The 24,302-nt window shown below is 34.5% G+C and overlaps 1 protein-coding gene across 2 annotated transcripts in view; it reads right to left on the reverse strand.

Moving 5' to 3' along the window:
• LOC143193013 (uncharacterized) overlaps positions 1–24,302 on the reverse strand; it is a 313,088-nt gene that overhangs the window by 7,870 nt on the left and 280,916 nt on the right. For both annotated transcript variants that reach the window (XM_076398939.1, XM_076398933.1), the window contains exon 8: positions 13,792–14,087. In XM_076398939.1, the coding sequence (XP_076255054.1) occupies positions 13,792–14,087 (296 nt within the window). The remainder of the gene's footprint in view (positions 1–13,791; positions 14,088–24,302) is intronic.

Genomic DNA, 24,302 nt, shown 5'->3' on the forward strand with positions numbered 1-24,302 from the left:
TATATATATATATATATATTGTGTCATATTTGCAGCTTGATGTATACGAACTCGTTGCCGTTATCAATTTCATTTTCAGTCACTCTCAAATTGTTACAAGTCAATGGGACTATTATATCTCACTGGTCTCACTTGATTTCCATTATAAGTCAGGTCATATTCTCCTTGGCATTGTTAATAATAAAAGTAAGGAAAGTTCTCACGCCCTGTACTTATAACTAAATAATAACAACTATTAAATACATTTAGAAGGTACGCTTTGTCCTAAAAATTTACCACATATTTCAACACTATTCTTATTGAAGGTTTACTCGACTGTAATTATAATACGATTCAAAATTACCGTTAATACACCACATATGACGTATATGTCTTTATTTTTCACTTCAATTTTACGTTGTTGAATCGTACCTATTAAAAAATACATACATTTGCTTTGAAATTATCAGTGATGAGAATTTATCTTGAATAATTAATATATTAGATATTCTAACTGCAGTTTGATTATAGTGGCTGATAGTTTTACTTAGTATTCAACATTTAAAACTACAAAATAAATATATTTATATATATATATATATATATATATATATATATATTTATATATATATATATATATATATATTTATATATATATATACAGGGTGTGGCGGGGGAACCAAATAAAGAGAATGATTTGGTAACCGAATAGACAATATATAGTCAATTCAAAACAGTAGTGACACGTGTGTCAATATGTGTCTGTCTAACGTTGTAAATTCGTTTTACAGTCAGACAATAGTATCTTTCACATTTTATTCGATTTAAAAATAGATAGAATGCTGTTAGAGAAGTTTGACCACGTAACCGAAAGAGCCTGCAGAAGTTGTCCGTTTGTCAGACAACAAAAATTCTTGTTCTTAATTTAATTTAATTCTCAATTCATTAAAAAAAATTCTTCAAAATATTATAATTAGGAGTTATAAGCCAGTAAATGTTGTTTTAATAAATTGCCGGTGTTTTTATTGAAAATATTTTTTGCGCGTTGCAGCTGCTCTGAATATTAGTACTAATTAGTTACTAAAATATCTCAAAAATCAAGATCAGTTTGTTGTTAGCTGTATCAGAGATCAAATATACGAAATGTAAGAAACAGTAAGTAGTTTCTTCGATCGAAACATAATTTAATACAATTATTTCAGAGAAAATTGTTAGTCTGCAAACTATCCATAAAAAGCCAAAACATGTACAGCTATTTGAGGGATGTAGAACATCCCTTCGTACACTGTTGGGTAATATAGGATTTAAGAAATTAGAATTTTGGGCCATCCTTATTCAGTCATCAGAAGTGTATATGAAGCAACTGATATCGACAACATCGTATATTCTATCATCACATTCTTATACTCCGCATCGTATGCAAGAGTATATTCAAGAGGGCATGACTTTTGTCTCCTCAACACATTGTTGTGGTCAACAAATTAAAATTTTATTGTTACCAGGCCAAACATCAATGTGTCGCCATGACATTATTGCACGTCTTGTCAGATAAAAATTAATAGCGTTTTTAAACTAGATTACAAACCACTCGGTATGAAAAATGCAGTTTGAACAGGACTACGTCTATCGGGTTTGTTAGGTTATTTATAAATATCACAAATATTAAAAAAAATACTTCTAGATAGCTTTACTTATTTATTTCAGATGGAATAAATGTCATTTCTGCTAAAGTATATTTAAAGAAAAGACATTCTAATTTAAATGCACAATAAAGTGATTCATATTTGCCTTTTGTATAATTTTGTCTTATGTACAATTAAAATTATAAACAATCACAAATATAAATTTACAATCATGCCTCAGCAGAATTTAATTCAGTGGCTATAGCGACAGTAGGAAGACCGTGTTGTCGTCTTCACCACTACCAAGCTCTCGCCAACCAAGCCGGATTTAAATTTATATTGAACTAGCGACCCGCCCCGGCTTCGCACGGGTGCAATGCTGATACTAAATTAAATACACTACAGAAAAAATATGAACGTTGTATATAAAAACATATATATAAAAAAATATATATATATATATATATATAAAAAAAAAAAAGTCGGAGCGGCCCGCTCCGACTTTGCACGGGCATAAAATATATTTGCCTATGTCACTCAGTGAAAATATGATTAAAATCGATCCAGTATTTTTGGTTCATTCATTACTGCCCTTGGCCTGCACGCATTAAATTTGGAGTAAAACAATTCCTCTTCCCCTATACTTACTATGAAGATTTCCTGCTATCTTTGGAATATCTAAATTCATACAATTTTTATTACATTACACATTTTTAATGTTTAATTAATATTTGTTTAATTTACATGCTGTAAGGAACCATATTGATCTATATTAATTGCACACTGTATTTAAGGTACTTAATTCGATAAGGATTAATGCCGTATTGCTTAAAATAGCTTCGTAAATAAGCCATTTTCTCACGTAAAAAGTAAACAATAAAAATGGTTAATGTGGGTTATCCCTAAAAGATAAACATATACCATCGCGGACTTTTTTGTAGACCTTTTTATGGTGTACAATACTGTAGTACATTAATTTGATCTAACTCGTAGGGTTAGGCAGCGTTTTTGCTAATTGCTAAATAAGCCTAAAAAAATAGGGTAATTTACGACATCACGTTAGAAACCTCTAAAATTGGCAATGTTGCCTTAGTATATTATGCATGTATTATACATATAAACCTTCCTCTTGAATCACTCTATCTATTGAAAAAAACCGCATCAAAATCCGTTGCGTAGTTTTAAAGATTTAAGCGCACATAGGGATATAGGGACAGAAAAGGCGACTTTGTTTTATACTATGTAGTGATATCTGAGGACTGGTATTATTATGTAGTGGCAAAGCTGGTCAAAACTTTGTCTTTAATCGACTTTGAAAAAGGTGGAGGTTCTATGTATATTTTTTAAATGTATGTTCGCCAATTTGTCCGTCAATTGGGGGCCGATTTTCGTGGGGTGGTGGACAAATAGAGGGAAACGCTCAACTTCAAACGACGTGGCACGTTCAATGTTTTCACATATTTTTATCTACAATAATCAGATATTTGTTTATAATGTTATTGCTGAGCTGATGTGATGGAAATTCGGAAATTTCTTTATTAAGATCACTGGTGTGATGGTTAAATTATTTAGTTCCCAAACGGAGAGCGCGGGTTCGATTCCCGTTGGGGCAATTACTTCTTGTTGTTGGTTAGTTAGAACATTTTTCAAATCACGTAGGCTTGTTAGCGGACCCCGGGCACTGAAACGCTCCTTATTTTCAATCATTGTTTCTTTATTCCTATTTTTCCTCATACGGGCTGCACCATTACTTGGCCTACCCATTGTAATGTTAAATAAAATAACTGCGTACTTTATTAAGCAAATATCTAATACTAAAAAGAGAAAAATAAAATATTTTTAACAAAAAAATTCAACCGATGACAAAAATAAATAAGGAACTCAGTAAAAATTAAAAAATAATCAAACTTAGATTTTTAACACAAAAAAGTAAGTCATTGCCGAGCCTAAACAATACAAATAACAAATCATAGTGTGAATAGATGAATACGTTTAGGTAGGTATTAAGCTAAATTGTGGGTATATAGTAGAATATAAAATACGTGTAGTAGATAAGATAAATAAGGTTTTAGTTTATTTCATTTAGTTATTACAAATATTATTATGTACATGTTTTATTTTATATATAAGTCTTATTGAGCAAATATCTAATACTAAAAAGAGAAAAATAAAATATTTTTAACAAAAAAATTCAACCCATGTCAAAAAATAAATAAGGAACTCAGTAAAAATTAAAAAATAATCAAACTTAGATTTTTAACCAGAAAGGTAAGTCGTTGCCGAGCCCAAACAATGCAATAACAAATCATATTGTGAATAGATGAATACGTTTAGGTAGGTAATAAGCTAAATTGTGGGTATATAGTAGAATATAAAATACGTGTAGTAGATAGGTTAAATAAGGTTTTAGTTTATTTTATTTGGTTATTACAACGATTATTATGTACATGTTTTATTCTATATATGTCGGTTCAATTTTTTTGTTACAAATATTTTTGTTATACGGCAATAGTTGTAGTGATTTCCGTAAAACAACTGATGTTTCCACGAATTATTTCGCGACCCAGCGTTGTATAGTCTACATTTGACTACTAATAAATACTAGCTGTTTGCAAATTTGAAACGGTGGCCTTGGGAAAGACTTATGGTTCAAATGAAGGAGTGATTGTTGAGGATATTCTATGAAAAATGCTTAAAAATCAGAGGATCGTTGGATTGTCTGGAATCACTCCTGAGGAAGAGTATTTTAATAGATAACGTTGAAATTTGCTTCAAAGTTGTTGTTTTATTAGTTTAAGGAATATCGAGAAATTGAAATTTTATAAAATAATTTTGATTATTTTCTTAAAGATTGACACTATTATAAACTATTTTATAAACAAAGGCATCTTTTTTCTCTGCCATGCCGCTGTCATTCGTACGACCACGCAACATAAAAAGAATAAACAACAAATAGTGACTGATTTAACTACGGGATATTTTTCGATGGGACAATTTTTCGAGGACGACGTGGGACAAGGGACGGCGTGGGGGGAGGCCGGGAAACGTCACCGAAGACGCGTAGGGATAAGCCTGCGAAATTGACTGTATTTGTAAGGATTTCGTGGGGGAGTCGAAGAAGTATCGACCTTACGATTAATTCCGATAGAGGAGGGATCAATTCTTCTCTTTGAACGACAAAATAGGATTACGGACCGGGTCCTTTTCTCCTTTTTTATTTTCCAGTTCGGGCGCCAGAAAATTTGTCTTAATTTATCTCGACGTCTTCAACCATAAATATATACATGTTAGGTCATGCGGCCGCCATATCTGCTGGTTTGTTTGTCCACATGGCGATGACCAAAGAATGAGGTTTTGTTTATATTACCTCCTCGCGTATTCACTGAACGGTGTTTTGTCAGGTCTGCTGTGTATCCAAAGCTATTTTGAAAATTTTTGCTAAATCTATCTTATGGAAGAATATTTGTAGTTCTTGGATTATAGTTTGCTTCACTGTATGATTACGAGCATACCGCCAATGAATTTATGCATCCCGATTGCCGATAAAATATATTTTATAAGAATTGATGATCTACATCTAGTAGTGGTGACAGCGTTCCTGGTAACTGATACAGTGGTTCTTGTATCTGTAATTACGAGGGTTGTTCAAATATGATAGAGACAAATGCTGTAGATGGTGCGCATGTATGTTTTGAAGGTCGTGACTTGAGTATGTGATAGCTGGGCCCCTTACGACTGGTGTGGCAAAGTGACTGACTGGCTTCCTCATGGGAAGCGCATGTTTCACGCGCGTGCTACGACCATGAGTGAACGTTAACTGCTGATTGCCGTAGCGCAACGGATAATACTAAACTGTTGAACTTCGAGAAAAAATTTACTCGGTTGAGAGTTTGTCGCCGCTTGCTGACGCGATACGAGGCGGAAGGGGACGGATTTTTAACGCGAATCTTCACTACAGACGAGAAATGTTTACATTATCACATTCCCGCAAGCAAGATGTCGTCTAAAGAGTGGATGAAAAAGGAGGAAAAGGCGCCAGTCACAACCAAGGCAACCAGGTTCTCTGTACGGTGTTCTGGAACCGGCGGGGTGTGCTGTACGTCGATTTCCTGCGCACCCAACGTACCATTAATGCTGCATACTACTCTAACTTTCTAAAAACACACGTGAAAACCGCTAATAGTTCGAAACGGCGTCAAAAAACTTCCGGAAAGATTGACAAAATGCGTAACTAGTGAGGGGAAATACCTATAAAAACTGTAGATTTTTGTAAATTTTTTCAATAGTAAATACATGACACGTTGTCAGAGTATTTGTCTTGATCATATTTGAACCACCCTTGTATTTAAGATATTTTAACTTATTTCTGATACAAATGTTGGCCAAAAAGTGATTAGTATCATATCTGAACTCAGAAAATATTGATTGATAGTGAGGTGGCATTTTATCTGGTAATTTTATTTTTGAATGTTAGATTCACCGTTGAATTTAATACCTCACAATATTGACAAACGATTGCTGTTCCTCCAATTCTTACTGATTTGTTGGTACCATAATCAATTTCTGGAATGCTGCTCGTGCATAGATCACAGGTCGTCTTCTCCTTAGTATTGTTAATAATTATTGCAAAGAAAATTCTCGTGCTCTCAATTTGTGAAATACATTTACAGAGTATAAATAATAAAATATGCAATGTATATTTCAACTTTATTTTTGTCAAATGTTTACTGGACCGTAATTGGAGTACAATTCTTGACATATATGTTATTATTTGTTTACTCTATTGTCATATTATCAGATTAATATGTAGCGACCTTCAAATTTATACGAAGCTTGGAATTCTAATTCCTTCACTTTTTACTTTTATATAAATTCCTTAAACATTACTAAATATCTAGTACAAAAATTAATAGCTAAATATTGTTTTAGTTATTTTATTGAAAAAATAGGTAAAATTTATGTCTCTATGATGTAATGAGTATTTATCTGGACTGGACCTTCTGTTTAACGTGGGCTCCGAACCACAGTCCTCGGCATTCATTCTACCGACTGGCGAGTGACCATATTAGATATCTTACCAAGCCTGGTTACTGGCGTAACTAGACTCATTTCCTGTTGGACTCTACACTCCTGCCTAGGACAATCACAAATATTAAACAATCACAAACTTATATTTACGAACATGCCCCAGCAGGATTCGTACCAGCGACAATCGTAGCATCCCACCGATCGTCCTCCAAGCCGGCTCTCTAGGTCATTGGTAAGCAGTAATCGATTTTACCACTGTTGATCTTACAAGTATTGCATTTAAAAATAGACGAGAAACGCGAAATTGATATAATATAATTTTCTTCAGATTTTTCCTAATTATTTTAGTGATTTTTTGATTAAAAACTATTACTTCCTTATAAAAAAAATGTTTTCAAGTTTTCCCGGAGACCAGAATGAAACGAAATGAAACACCCCAAAAAAGCATTTTAGTTCGCTGATTTTTGTGATATTGTTTCTAAATAATCAAGAAACATTTTTATTGAGATAATCTAGCATTTATAACAAACTATGTTGCTATCTAATAAACTACTAAACTATAATATAGTAAACTATCTAATAATTAATTTGAACAACATGTAATACCTTGTTACATGTTGGCAAAACTGCTTCCATGTAAGAAATGCGACTTGGATGTATTGGTATTGTTATTCCGATGTATAGCAAGTCTTGTAGGTTATATGACAAAACAAGCTATCAGTGAAATGTGTGATCTCTCAGTCGTTTGTCTTATGGTGAGTACAGACATGAACGAAGCGAACGTTCGGGGTCTGTGCGAGACCATGCGCAAAGATTCGGCATGGATTCGGCGAATATCTCTCCGTTCGCGATGATTGAAACCAATTTGTGGCAAGTTCGGTTCTTCCGGAAAATTTCGGTCATCAAAAATCATTTGACGGTTTGCATCGTTCGGTTCGGAGGCACGTATTATTTTGTTTAGTAACCATACTTTTGAGCATATTGCTGCCAAACATTGCCATATTTCAAGATGATGCAGAAATAAGGCTCAGTCTTGGTTTGAGTAGCTTCAGAATATCATTAAACATCTTCTCTGGTCGGCACACTAGCTAGACCTCAACACCATCAACTCTAAGACCTCCATAGGCAGTCTTGGAGAAAAGCGTGAGAAGTATATTTCCATCTCCAACATCATTAATATTTCGGAACAAGAACGGGATAGTAAAATTTCAAACATAAAACTATTCAGACACTATTATTTTGTTTGCCCCTGTGTGATGCAAAAAACGCTTATTATTTTTTCATGTTCTTAATATTAAGTTGTTTCAAAATTAATTAAAATCCCAATAATTTTTTCGTCATTCTACTGCTTTAGTAACCCGAATAACCGTCAATATAATATCGAGAAAGAAAAATAGGGCCTGTTCTTTCGGAAGTCGACGATTCGACAGCCTCCACTATATTTCTTCATTTATTATTTCAAACCGTTCAAACGGGAACGGGCCCTCAGGCGTGGACCGTCGGCAAGCGGGTGATGGTGGAGAGCGAGAGGCGCGCGCGGCCTTATTCGTAGAAAACAAAAAAGACATTATTATGTTTGGAATGGGGGTTTTGGGCGTCACGCAGGGACATGTTAACATGCGACATTGAGCGTGGGGAAGAAATAATGTGCAGGGTGGAGGAGGACGGGAGGTGGAGGCGGCCGGTTTGATACGGGAACGGAAGGCGTAGCTCGGTAAATGTCGAGCCGAATGGTAAAAGCAAAGGAATTTATTCCGAACTACACTTGTTTTGTTCCCATTTTTTTGCGACTTAATGTATCTGTTGAGAAATAGGAAGATGTTTACAACATGTTGTAGTCGTTGTTGAGTGTTTTTTTTATCTTGTATCCCGATTTTTACCAACGGGATTTCCTGACACCTTAATGTTTACCGATAAATAACACGGGGTGTTTTTTTACAGTGTTATCACATATAAAAATTTTTTTAGATAATTTATTCATATTTTTATTTATTCAAAATACATAAAATTTCTGATTATTTTTGAATATTATTTCCTTTATTTTCTTTCTATATAGAACTTATTTGAAGATAAGAAAAGCTAAGGAATAGGTAAAGGTAAAGGTAAGAAAGAAATATGGTTATGTTTGTATACGTTTTCTGTCTATTTGTTATTGTACTTATATGTTTCTGAGATTAGAGATATTTCAAAAGAAGAAAAAAGTCAAATGCTTAAAAGGTGCCATGAATTTTCAGCATATTGTATAATAAGGTGTACTTAATGGAAAGGGGTTGGTATGAATTGATAACATAGGATTTGAAGCATTGTGACTTACTATTTGTTTCAGTTTATATAACTTCTCAGAGCAGATAAATAATGTCGAAATATTACATCATTTAACAAATTTTATTGCAATAAATGGAATAAAATAAATAAAGAAAATATAATCTAAGCAATATACATTTAGAGACATACACACAAACTGTATAAATAAAATCTTAAAACAAATATTTGAATCAATGAATCATGATTTTTGATTGACTGATTTTGAATCTGTAGATATATTGTCTATTCTCTTATCGATATCATTTTTCTTATTTGCTTCTGCTTCTCACTGTGTTTTTGTTCGGTATAGTTTTTCTAATTTATTGTCTTGCAATTTAATCTTAATCTTTAATTTCGTTAAATATTAATAATTCATACCTTATACATTTTTTTTTCGCATTGCCTGTCGCTAATTTTGCCTGTGAAATAAATATATTATCTCAACAAAACGCAAATATAAAATTAACCTAAAAATGACATTTAACCGTAACTAAGACTGTGGGACGGTAGGTGTGGTAGAAAAGGACGCAAGTTGTGAAAACTGTCAGGCTGTATTAGAACAAGTGCTCATGTGCAGTTCTAGCCAATAGAAACTTGTATAGGCGTGGATGGAGAGGTTTTTTACTGTTGTCTGAAAAAATGTATGCTGTCCTGTCATAAGAGAGTGAAAGTGAGTAAGGTAGTGGAAGCAGAGAAGAAGAAAAGAAGGAAAGAAAGGAAAGCTATTTTATATAACGTCATATTTTTTCACAGTCACAGTAGCAATGGAATCATGATATATCATTACGAGTATTTCCATGTTGTATCTTTGGTTGCTCATCAGTATTGTAACGTACAGCACGTGAGATAGCACGTCACACATTTCATTGACTTCGACGACCTAATTCAGTTCGTCTTTTCCTTGGCATTGTTGATATTAGAAGTAAAGAAAGTTCTGGCGCTTTAAGTTTGTAACTTAATAATAAAAAAATGAAAAATGTGAAATATATTTACAAAGTATGCTTTACTATAAACCGTTACTACATGTTTCAACTGTATTCTTGCTAAATGTTTTAAAATTGCTTTTTCTACTGTTTACCTTGAAATTACCCCACATTTTTTATGAATTCAAGAATCTTTCAAAGAGCTTGATATAGAGAACAGTTTACTGATTTATTAAATTTGAACTTACAGTGTAATGTGTATTAAAGATCGTTTGAATATAGTTCTATTTTGTTTTTAATCTCTATTATATGCCAGAAATGACGGAATTATGCTAATTCACTAAACATGAGAAGTAGTTTTCATATCTCATTCGTTTGTTTACCGTTTTCAGTCGTCAGTTAAGGCAGGGCAATCGCGTGTTTGTGACATTATGCATTATTTATTCCTTTTTAATATTCTTTATGGTTTTTTTTTCGTGACAAATAGTGACAGAATAGCCGAATAGCGTGCCTAATATATATATATATATATATATATATATATATATATATATATATATATATATAATTGTACAATTAAATTTGTTTTACATTTGAACTTCTTCTTCATCACTGAACATACTGACACCGAATGTTGTTTAGTTTTATGATGTATTGTTACATGCTAGACAAGACTATAATTTATTAGTTATGTATGTGCAATTTTATTAGTTATTCGTATGTTTTATAAGCGATATCTATTGGTAAATATGTAAAGTATTAACGTATAAAAATGTTAAACAAACTAATCTAACCGTTAAATTCAAAAGGTTTAACAATTCTGTACATAAGATGACAGTTTTCCATTTAGTATTACTCAGCTATTCAGATTATACAGACGCTAATCATGGAATGCTCAAAATTGCATTTTCAACGTTTCTTACTTTTGTTCAAGACATCTGACGCCTATCAACCTTTTTTAGAAACTTAGGATGATGCTGATCATGCATAATCTAAATCCATAAATAAACTATAAAACTTAGAACAATAGTTTTTTATCATATTTTAGAGACTTGTTTTTACCAACTAGGTTTTATCTGGACTGTACCTACAGTTTAACATGTGCTCGGGCATGAAGCCCACCGACTGGAGAGTGGCCAACTGAGAGATCATCCTAGGGGACATCCGGTCTTACGCAGCCTGGTTACTGGCGTCACTGGAAACATTTCATGATTTTCATGGATCGAATTTTACACTCTTGCGTCACAAATGTTAAATACAAAAATAAATTTACGACTATACGTTCGCACCGGCGCCTATCTCAACAGCAGGAGGACCGTTCTGCCGCTTTTACCCTTTCAAACAGTTTATAAATTGATTAGTGAATTGTTTCCATATATTAACATGCTACCGTAAGGAACAAAAAGGAGGGAAAATGGCTACCAGGCAAATTGGCTGAAAATGCCATTTTAAATCGGTTGAATATCACTGTTTCACTACTTGATTTGTCGCGAGAGGAAGGTCGTCTAGACGATATACGACATTCCCGAAATATTTATGACTGCTACATGTTCAAATTGATGTAGCATAACTTGATTGGCACACGGTTTAGAAAAATGAAAAAAAAAACGATAGAAAAAATGACAAAAAGTTGTAGAAAATGATAAAATGTTTTTATTTAATACAAGTTGTACCCAATTTTTTTAATACATACAGAATATATACTCTATATGTTTAATATATTCATAATCATTAATTATTTTTCGAGCTCAATTTATACGGAACCGCCGCAAACACGTCATTGATTATTAAAAACATAATTTACGTCCGTGTAATGGTATTAAATTTGAATTATCTTATTTCGCACGATGTATATTTCTAAACTATCGTTTGAAAACTCCGCGTCTCGCTACGAAGATTATAAATTTACCAAAAAGTTTGATATTAATTCGCGACGAAAGATAAACACCATCAAACATTGACTTTGCCGGGTACGTTTTATAACTACGACGTATAGTAATTAAAGCAATGATTAAATATTGATGTCAAACGAATAATATACAACTAATTAAATTAGTAAAGTTCGGCTGGGTCAATGTTTAGGTTTTTTTTTAAAGGAAACGGGGATTCTTCTTTGTTTTTGATCTTCTGGCGATGAGAATTGAAATGTTGAACTTCAATAGATAGTGTTGGTGAATATAACTATTAATCTGTTTTTTAGTTTACTTATTACATTGTATATCTAGGTATGATATAATATAATACTTAAATCTAGGTATAAAAGACCAATTGAAAAGTTCCCGGCCTACCATAGTAAAACGCATTTTTTTGGAAAAATTAACATAACTTCCTTCAAGGGTGATACACTGATTTTAGCGATCCTCCAACTTTTTCGATACAATTTTTGTAGTATTATTCCCAGTGAGTATTCTTTTGAGATCTGAGAACAGGAAATAATCGCTGGAGCCGATTCGAAGCCGATCATTGATTTTTGCCATCGTTTTCACTGACTCGCGACACGGCGCATAACCTTTACCAGCCGTCTGATGCGTTTTCCCACGCTTTGGAGCGGGTTCATCGTGTGCAGTTCACTCGGATGACTCTCGATTGGACTTCGAAGTGAACTGATGGAGCCATGTTTCATCCATTATCACATAGTGACGCAAAAACTCGGGTTTATTATGCTTGACCATCTTCAAACACTGCTCCGAATTATCAACTGGTCGTTGTTTTTGGCCAAAAGTGAGCTCGCGCGGCTCCCACTTTGCATAGAGCTTTCTCGCACCCAAATATTCGTGAATTATATGATGTACACGTTCAGTTGATGTATTTGGAGTGTCTGCTATTTCATTCAATTTCAATTTACGGTCATTCAAAATCATTTTGTGGATTTTTTTAATGTTTTCGTCGGTAATAACCTCTTTTCTTCTGTCTTCTCTTCTGTCTGTCTTCGGTGCCCATTTCACCACGTTTAAACTTACCATACCAATCCTTGATGGTTGATTTTCCTGGAGCAGTGTCCGGAAGCTCTTCATCAAGCCCAGTTTTTGCTTCAACTTTTTTTTTCCTTCAAAAAGCAATATTTTATCAGCACGCGAAATTCCTTTTTATCCATTTTTTCACAATAACAAAAGTTGCTTCATTCAAAATGCTATAATCGACAAACTAATAAACCAGCAGTTGTGAAATTTATATACTCATTTTTTGAGGATTAGGGCTAACTAAAAAACATATGGATTTAATAGAGTCATCTATGTGTCAGGTTTTGGACTTTTCAATTGACCTGTTATATCTGGTAGGACACATCCGCCCTATCTTAGTATTTAGTGTAATAGTGTTCTTAACCACTGAACAGACTGCTTATTTTATTAAATTCAACTCAGTATATTACTCAAGATCAAATGGTTTCATACTTTTAAATCTGTGTCCTGTACTGGTGTTATTCAAGACATATTTCCGGGGTGATAGTCGGTATTTGAAGGTCTCGATGTAAGTAATTAGTCCTGTAGTATCTGGGTGTACCTACAAAACTTCTCAGGATTGTATTTGTATTATATTTATGTTACTTTTCGCAGAACATTCCCGTAATGTAATTCTGTATGTTCATATAAGTTTGAAGTTTTTCGTTTTTAATAAACGTAAACATAAAAAATAACAAGTACATATTCCTATATTTGAACTCCTGTTCTTTTTTTTCTTTGTTACTCATTATTTTCTGTGCGGTTTTTAGATTTATTCCAAGATACTTTAGATGGAATTATAGTTTTATTTCTATTTTCCAGGTTTGGGTCCAATTATTTATATTGTCATTTATTTGGTTTTTAAATATTTTTAAGAGAAAAGGCAACGTCTTCCTTCGAACATCGTAATAATTAAAAGATAAATTTAAGAAATCATTTCTAGATTATCAATGCTGGACTTGTTATCGATATAATCTAAAGAAATTTGATACATACCTCATCTATGGAATCCATGGAATAGTAAGCGACTTGATACCCATGAAGCCCAGAATGATTTCTGCTTTGCCAGGATACCACGACCGAAAACGGTTGAATGTCTTGTATACCGAGTTTGACCACCATGGGTTGGTCGCAGAATTGTTCGGGATCCAGATCGAGGAACGCCTTGCCTCGCAGTACTGCAGGTTGCTCGCATTTTAGTTGATGTGCAGGTTGGCGATTTGAGATTTTCTGGTGGTCCCTTAACCATTCCCATAGTTCTTGGGATTCGCAGTTGCAAGTCAGTGGGTTTTCTATAAAAATTGATTAGTATTCATCAGTAATTATGTGAAAGATAAAAAAATACTGAGATGTTATAGTAGCGAAATTCTAATTTTGAAGTAGATTGTCCATTTTATGCGAAGACATTTTTGAGATAAAAATATAATACGGGTTAAACTCTATGAATGTTTGTTCAACATTTTAAATGCATTTTCTCTATTTCTTACTTTTTTGAGATGATTGACATGAGCTCTCATAGTGTTCTAACGAATCGTAGTGAAAAAAGTTGAAGTTGTTGAAATTTGGTGTAAATTTGATATGAAATGTTGGACCTTTGCTTGTGCTATCTTCCTTTTAATTTGCTTCTCTTTGTATGAGCTGAAAGGAACACTAAAAACAGGTCAATTGAAAAGTCCACGGCCTAACAAAGTAAAACACATTTTTTTTGGGTGATACACTGATTATACCTCTGACTTTTTGATACCATTTTTGTAGTATGATTTGTCCTTTGCTTCAAAATAGGCCTCAGTTTCTGTCTCAGTTCAATAGCCGCTGGGGGCCAGATCTGGATAATACGTTAGATGAGGAAGCAATTGGAAACCCAATTCATGGATTTGTGCCATCGTTTTCACTGACTTGTGACACGGTGCATTGTCTTGGTGAAGTAGCATTTTCTTTTTCTTCAAATGCGGCAGTTTTTCGGCGACTTCGTCCTTCAAACGGTACAATAACGCTATGAAATTGTCGCTATTGATTGTCCTTCCTTTTTCAAGGTAGTCAATGAAAATTATTCCATGCGCATCCCAAAATACAGATGCCATTACCTTGCCAGCCGACTGTTGCGTTATCCCCCGCTTTGGAGCGGGTTAAACGGGTGCAGTCCACTCGGATGACTGTCGATTGGATTTCGGAGTAAAATTATGGAGCTATGTTTCATCCATTATCACATATTGATGCAAAAACTCGGGTTTATTACGCTGGATCATCATTAAAAACTGCTCCGAAATATCAACTCGTCGTTGTTTTGGTCTAAAGTGAGCTCGCGCGGCACCCACTTTGCACAGAGCTTTCTCATATCCAAATATTCGTTAATTATCACATCATACACGTTATACATAGTGCCACTATTTCATTCGATTAAATTCTAGTATGCGCCATCTCTGTGTCAGGCCGGGGACTTTTCAGTTGACCTGTTAAACAATGAACACAAATACAGTACTAGAAACACTACCATAACGAAGTAGAGGTTCTATCTAGACAGCAGACATCATTTGGTTTGTAACACTAAACTTGGTAAATGCTAGATTCTATGGCGAAAATTGATTTCTCGTAGAAATCCGATGAGTCTGTCTGTATTTTCTCCTGTTAAGAAATTTCTAAAAGTTTGCAGCCCATACTTAGTGTAATATGAATGAGCCGTGAACAGTCGTTCAGTATGTAGTAGACTGAGATAGGGGTGTGGACGATGTCAAGTCATCAAGTGACCGTTCGAGAAACGATAGGTGCTCAATTTCAGTCGATTCATAGTTATGGCATGGTGACGAAGAGAACAAACGCGAAGAGAGGAGAGAGAATCAGCTTTAACCTTAAAGAACATGTTGTGGTGGGCCTCCTGGGTCCAACGACCTTGTACCTCATTTTTTGTAAAACAAGAAACGAATGGGATAATCAGTATGGACAGAAACATCGGTGGTGACGAGCCTTCTCTCTCAGGCTTAGCGTTTTTTCAGACATAAAATCAAATACAGAGCTATTTTTTGTTCTTATTCTTATATCTATCGAAAATGCTGTAGACCACCTTAATTGACCTATTGACCAAATCATTCGAAGAGTTGGAATAATGTCAACCAAAATAAACTTTCTAAATTCAGATGATTTTCTCTGAATCATATTGACAAGAATTAATTTTCGGAAATAATACCTCGATAAAAATTTAAGATTGAAGAGAGAGTTAATTTCGCTTCATTGCCGGATGAAATACGAGGGATGGAATGGAGATATCGGCGCTTCCAGCTCAAGTGTCATCGATTCAATCAAATCCACTGCGTCCCCCGAAGCGGAACGTGAACTTCGAAATTGCATTGTCGCCCGCGGAGGTTCCATTTCATTTGGATCCCGTATGCGTATAACTTTCAGATGGAGAATTAATCAGTTTAATATGTAGCGGGTAGGCGGGGGAAAAAATGGCGAATCGATGACTTCGGACCCGGTCCATTAATCATCCGGCTCGCTCGCGCTTCACCATCTCTCACCTCCTCCGTCCCCGAAACAAAATTAAGTTTTTGACAGTTTGCAAATTTGTTTTCCCGGTTCCGGCGTATATTTCACCAGCCGCGCGACTAATTACGGAGCGAATTTCGACTTGTTATTAACATTTCCATCGAAAGGGAATCCCGATTTTTGCCAGGACGCACGATCTGCTCTCACGCCTGTCGACGGTACCCGCTTAATAATATCTCTTTATTAATGAATCGACCCTTAACACTTCTACATGCCGTGACTGATGTCGGATACTTGTAACTTCGACCTACGACTCATCATCGGAGCTAAAAGTTAAGCTAAGGATTATTTCAAACCATCAATTTTAGGCTCTGACGTCCCTGACTGGAGGAGGTTCTATGTTCGGCTGTATATATATATTTTTAATGTATATTAGCCGATTTCTCCGTCACTTGTGGATCGATTTTCAAAATTCTTTTTTTATTCGAAAGAGTTCACTTCCGAAGTGGCCCCATTGGAACCAAGTCAATATCTGATGGAGGGAAGGGGGGAAATTGAGGGAAACACTCAAATTTCAAAGGCACGTACAAAGTTTTCATATTTTTTATCTAAAATAATCAGATATTTGTATATAATATTATTGCTGAGCTGATGTGACGGAAAATCGGAAGTCGTTCAGTGCAAAAGCAATTCAGTTTGATTTTTATGCACTAACAATAGTATATATATCATTGTAGAAATATAGCAGACAAATGCTTCTATGGTATAGTTGTTAAAGCGTTTATCTCACAATCGGAGGTCGTGGGTTCGATTCCCGGCGCGGACAATAATATTTGGTTATTCTAGTTTAGTTAGAACATTTGTCAAATCTACCTGGGCTAGGTAGCAGACCCCGGGGCCTGAAGAGCTCCTTATTTTCAATCATTGCTTCTTTATCCCTATTTTTCCCCATACGGTACTGCGTCTTATTTGCCGAGCAACAAATTAGATTTATTTGGTTCGTAATTTAAATTTAAGAACCCAACCCAACCTGAACGAAGGTAGGTATTAAAGTAAATTGTGTGTATATTGTAGAATATAAAATAAGTGTAGTATATTGGTTAAATAGTTTTTGTTTATTTTTATTTAGTTATTACAACAATTATCATCTGCATATTTTATTTTAAAAATCATTTTCTTGTGTCAGAATCTAAGTTTGATTATTTTCTTATTTTAGTGGGTTCCTTATTTATTTTTTGAAGTCGGTTCAATTTTTTTTATTAAAAATATTTTATAGTAGATAATTAAATGACACAGATCTGCAACAAAAAATTCGTTTGAGAATTTTTAATGGATTTCTATATTCATCAAAAAGAAGCCTTAGAGCAGTTCATATTCTGAGCAGTTCAAAGAAACCTACAAGAACTTGAAGTTGGTTCCTCGCAAATTAGAATACCAGATACACCGGAAATTCATTACCGGTTTATTTTCGATCATACCTTTGAAGCGCCATTTTACAGCCAATTTTTCTCTTTTCCATTTGCCTTTCATTTTCCATCAATTGATGTTGCATCCATTTTCTCATCTTTTAGACTTTCCACATTGCCCGTAATTCAGTCGAATATTGTTTCTTTGGTCACACTTAACGCTTTTACAAATTGTTTTCGAGTTTAGTTTGTATAAATATTGGAATTTCGCATCATCAGTATTTTTTGGTTCGCCAGGACTTTATTTGTTTTACACTTCAAAATCATCACTTAGTTTTCGAAACTACACATAACATGATTTTAAGGTTAAAGCATCCTCACCGTAAGTTTCTACCAATAAACGATGCGTTTCTGATCTCAACTCAAACTGGATAATGCTCCTGTACTTACTCAAACTGGTTATCGTTGAAATTTAAAATGGCAGGACATGCGTCAATACAGCAATAGCAGTTGTTAAACGTTGATGTTTCAAGTTTAAAGCTTTTCGCATAATTGCATTACTATTTTGTAATTACTATGTTGACAAGCAATCTAGAGATAATATATGCTTGACGAGCGTTAGCTAGGATTTCATATAAACTTAATAGTGGGACCATGATTACATTATTTTGATATAACATGAAATTTTGGGTTGTTATCCAAAATGAGGGTCTGTGTATACGATCCAAATCAGTGCGACAATAAAAAAAAACAACAATCGCTTACCTTCTGCACCTAATTCGTTTCTCATCAATAGATATGTGAAAAGCTATCCTATCTACACAACTATGATTCTATCTAAAAATAACCTGTTCTTCTCGGCTCATCTTTTGAAGAGAATACACTAATCTTCACCAATTCTACTCAATATTTTGCTGTTATAGTTGTTATAGAGCTATTTCTCTTATGAGAAAAACAGAAAACATGAATCTGTTTATACATTATATCTTTGATACCATTTTTAGGGCACAGGCAATTATTTAAACATATTTTTCATTTAGAGCAGTACCATACTCGTCAGTCTTTTTCGCATATCGCACTGACTGAAGCTACGTCATATTGTTCAGTTTTTTTATATTATTCTACATGAATAATCGTGTACTCCTTAGCAATCTATAAAATGAGAATTCTAAGTTATAATATTTTACCTATAATTCATACTTTACACGCGTATTTTCAGCTGCTAATTTTTTTCTGTTAAGTTATACATAATGACAAAACTAATCAAGAAATAATATTTAACATAAAATGAACAAAAAAGTACCAAATAACTTCCGCTCTCACAAATAACAACATGTGAGTATTAGGCACTGAAGTAATAGACAGGAATACTGGAAGTCTGGGAATATTTCAGTGAATATTTTGTATGGAATAGCTGAAGATTAGCTTCCTGAAGTTTTTTTTCTGATTTTCATATATACTTTTCTGATAATTAATAGAATACTTATTGCTCGAAAGTAACCTTAAGATATAAACATAATTTTATATTACTTCTTGTCAAATTAAAATTGTTTAAAATGAAGTATTCCTACAATACACCTTTTCATTCTAGTTTTTGAACGATCGATAGGTTCTAATATTTTGCGACCATGGTATAGTTCAATATATTTCATTCGATATTTTCCATCGCTAGTAAAAACAACATTAGTGGTTAGCATACAAGTAACTTTTACCAATATATAAGTTTTATCAGCTCGATCTAAAGAAATACTAAAGATATAAAAATACTGAAGCTATGTATTCAAGATATTTGAATGAGGATTTCATTATAAACCTGTGCTAATTGGAAGTTGATGAAGCTGAAAAGGTCTGACAAACATCCTCTGAAAAAAGGATGTCATAGCTAAAGAAAATTAATAGTTAATATATATCAAAATTCTTGACGCTGTTATTCTTATCCTTTTATCTTCACCGTAGACATAAACTTCAAAGAGTTTAAGAAACACTTAAAATTTGATTAAGACCCGTCACCTAATCAACGGCGAGAAGACAGATAAAACATTACTAAACTCGGTGAATTAACAATAAACTCGGAAAGACACTTAACCCCGGAACAGAACCGACCCCGTCTCGCCCCGCTCCTCGATCGTCAGAAACAACACGCCCTAAAAACAAAAGCAATCCCCCAAAGAGATATCGGAACCTGATGATCTGTTCGACCCCATCTGCTAAATTTTTTATTATATGTCCTTTTCGACTGAATAAAACTTTTTCATGTCCCTCATAAAAGCCACGGATAAAAAGTTCATAAAAGTTGGCGGGTTATTTAAAAGAATATCTTCCTAATTTATTAGGGCTTTTTCTCTATGGTGATAAGCATCGTCTACGGTCTACACGGTCCCCAGAGACGCTTCATTACTTTAATAAATTACTTAAGAGAATTACTTGGTTGGCGAGCAAGTTATTTGGATTATACCAGGCTCTAGCTAGAATTATTGAAAATAAAGAGAATGATACAATTCGTCGGAATTATTATTCCGATTTTATTTAAGCTCAAAATAATTTTTAAAATAACTAAATTGTATCACTACATAGTATAAAACAAAGTCGCCTTTTCTGTCCCTATATCCCTATGTGCGCTTAAATCTTTAAAACTACGCAACGGATTTTGATGCGGTTTTTTTTCAATAGATAGAGTGATTCAAGAGGAAGGTTTATATGTATAATACATGCATAATATACTAAGGCAACATTGCTAATTTTAGAGGTTTCTAACGTGATGTCGTAAATTAACCTATTTTTTTAGGCTTATTTAGCAATTAGCAAAAACGCTGCCTAACCCTACGAGTTAGATCAAATTAATGTACTACAGTATTGTACACCATAAAAAGGTCTACAAAAAAGTCCGCGATGGTATATGTTTATCTTTTAGGGATAACCCACATTAACCATTTTTATTGTTTACTTTTTACGTGAGAAAATGGCTTATTTACGAAGCTATTTTAAGCAATACGGCATTAATCCTTATCGAATTAAGTACCTTAAATACAGTGTGCAATTAATATAGATCAGTATGGTTCCTTACAGCATGTAAATTAAACAAATATTTTCGGAGATATTACAAATTTAAAATTTGCGTTTAAAAATGTGTAATGTAATAAAAATTGTATGAATTTAGATATTCCTAGATATTATTAAGATAGCAGGAAATCTTCATAGTAAGTATAGGGGAAGAGGAATTGTTTTACTCCAAATTTAATGCGTGCAGGCCAAGGGCAGTAATGAATGAATCAAAAATACTGGATCGATTTTAATCATGTTTTCATTGAGTGACATAGGCATATATATTTTATGCCCGTGCAAAGTCGGAGCGGGCCGCTATGTTTTTATATACAACGTTCATATTTTTTCTGTAGTGTATTTAATTTAGTATCAGCATTGCACCCGTGCGAAGCCGGGGCGGGTCGCTAGTATTTAATAATTGTAAGTCAGCAACAAAAATAAAAAACTGAACTGGACCTACAATTCAACATGGGCTTCGAGCCATGGTCCTCGGCATTAAACCTGCCGACTGGCGAGTGACCAACTTAAAAATCCTCCCAGAAGACATCTGGTCGTACCCAGCGTGGTTACTGGCGTTACAGGAATCATTTTCCTTGTCAGATTTTACATATCATACCCCAGCAGGATTCTAACCCGGAATTACAAAAATCTGTTTGAGTATTTTCATCTGATTTCTATTTGTGATCTATAATGCGATACGATACCTATAGAATAATGGTGTCTTTTCACAGATCATTGTCATTAAATAAAAGCGTTAAAGCAGTTCTGCTTCATAACGGTGGTTTTATATTTACATTCTTGTAAGTCATTTCGTACAGCTCCAATAAACCTACAAGAACTTGTAATTGGCCCTTTGCGAATTAATATATGAAGAGCAATGTTGCCAGGTGGGTGGAGATTTTGAAATGTTGGACATGTTTCTCGGACAACAAACTGAGCTTACCAAATTATTATACCTTGTTTTTTGTGTCTATGGGATAACAGAGACTGAGAAAATTTCTGGACCAAAATGAGTTGACCGTCGAGGAGCTTAAATTTCGTGAAAAGAAAATTGGTACAACATGGTACTTCTACATAAAGTTCTTTTACCACCACTGTACATAAAGTTGAGATTTATGAAGAATTGTATAAAATCACTTCCAAAAGATGAAGTTTCCTTTCGTAGGCTTGAAGATTGCTTTCAAATATTTCAGGCCTCTCAGAAGCAAAGGTCAAGGAAGGTTTCTTTATCAAACGAGACATTAGACGACCCACAATTCATCACGACCATGATAGATCTTTAAAAAGAAACGTAATATGCTTTTAAGGAAGTCATAGACATACTTTAGGCAATCATAAAGGGCCGAACTATAAACAAATCGTCAAGAGAACCTTAAAGCATTTCAAAATTTAAGCCTTTATGTGCCTGAAAGTACGTTTTCTTCGCTCAACCTTAATTATTTCCCAGAAAATTTGTGAGATGTTATTGAAGAACAAAGTGAATGATTCCGCCAGGACATTAGAGAGGATGGAGAAAAGATATCGCGAAAAATAAAGCGTCCTAATGATATCTAGGCCCTCCAAATATTTCCCATAAGCAAAAAATATACAAAAAGAAGCCTTATTAGGAAAAAGAACACAAAAAAATCTAAGAGTATACTGGTGAATCTATATTAGACAAAAGAATATGTATTGTACCTGTGGTCGAAGTTTAACTACAATTTATTAACTTAATCATGTTTCTTTCATAATAGAGTAAAGGGGATAATTTAAAAATGACTTACTAGCCTTTAATAAATAACATTTAATTAAATCTAATTTCCATTAAGTTTCAACAAAAAACAACAATGTTGTCGCAACAACTCTGAGTTTTAGCTCAGTTTGGCTTTGACATAAAACAAAATTCACATTACTTTAACATTATTTTAACAATATGGTACAGAAGAGTTTTAGATAAAAACTACAGTTAATTATACAGAACAGTTTATAGTGTGGCGACCGCCACGACCCTTTAGGCCACCACCAATTCACCATCAACAACTACAAAGGTTGGCAACGCCGGTGGATTGGTACCATGCAGTTCTGGAGTATAAAAGGCCATCACGACGACGTCTCGCTCTCTTTTTCTTATCACCGTCCCCCTGTAACAGTACCACTTCCACAGCGCTACCGTACTTCCTTCACCTTAACCTAATATCCTGTCAATTCTCCCATCGACCACATGTATGAACCGTAAGTTAGAATAAACAACTTTGATTCAACCAGTGTTTTTAGTTCCCGTGCAAATTCCTTTCAAAGATAGTAGTGAGTGTTCTGATAAATAATCGCAGCGGCAGCCACACATTTCGACCGATCGACCGACCCGACGAACATTCCTACAATTGGTGACCCCGACGTGATCAAAGTGCCTAACAGGTAAATCAAATCAACATAAGCCACTCGACAGGTGCTTGACACGTGCATGGAAGGATAGCACGAGGAACGGAACTGATCAACATCACGTGGTCGACGACATCCCACGAGACTAGCCTGATGGACGAAAACCACAGAAGCCCATCATGTATACCAGCAACACATGAGCACCTTCGCATCACGAAACGGGACACGTAACACATTTACAGGTACCCTCAAACAAAGCTAAACGCCTCAAGACGAACGACGTCCTGCTACAGCTCCGATGGCAGCTGATCCCGTAAAACTCCTCGCTCAGGTTGGGATCCCCATCTTATCAGCAGTCCCCGGGCGTTTGTTTGCGTGATCGCGGGTGCATTCCGGAACTTGCACCACATTTAGGTACGTTCCACGGCTGTTCCACTAGGAGGGGAGTTGTGTGGCGACCGCCACGGCCCTTTAGGCCACCACCAATTCACCATCAACAACTACAAAGGTTGGCAACGCCGGTGGATTGGTACCATGCAGTTCTGGAGTATAAAAGGCCATCACGACGACGTCTCGCTCTCTTTTTCTTATCACCGTCCCCCTGTAACAGTACCACTTCCACAGCGCTACCGTACTTCCTTCACCTTAACCTAATATCCTGTCAATTCTCCCATCGACCACATGTATGAACCGTAAGTTAGAATAAACAACTTTGATTCAACCAGTGTTTTTAGTTCCCGTGCAAATTCCTTTCAAAGATAGTAGTGAGTGTTCTGATAAATAATCGCAGCGGCAGCCACACATTTCGACCGATCGACCGACCCGACGAACATTCCTACAATAGGTTAGAGTTTTAACCTCTTACCACTATTGCTTTCAATAATTTTGCATACGTCTGACAAACGGACGACTTTGACAGGCTCATTCGTTTACGTATTAGGTCGAACCAATCAGGCAGCATTGGCTCTCTTTTTAACTAGAATAAAATGAGAAGGAAAATTGTATGATTCTGCAAAGAATTTGCAAATTACGACAGGCAATACGTTAAAGATCTTGATGACGTATGTACAAAAAAACCTTGAATAGACTAGAATGATAGTAAGATTATTTTCAGAACTTCAGAATATCAAATATAAGTATTATTACTGTATCTTTATATGCTCTATATGCTTCAATATTAAAACGGAATATACGAATATAACAGTTTTGAAATTGACACAA

The sequence above is a fragment of the Rhynchophorus ferrugineus genome, unplaced genomic scaffold (assembly GCF_030347505.1).
Source record: "Rhynchophorus ferrugineus isolate W39M unplaced genomic scaffold, kcgeb_rfMv2 rfM1, whole genome shotgun sequence".
NCBI classification, from domain to species: Eukaryota; Metazoa; Arthropoda; class Insecta; order Coleoptera; family Curculionidae; genus Rhynchophorus; species Rhynchophorus ferrugineus.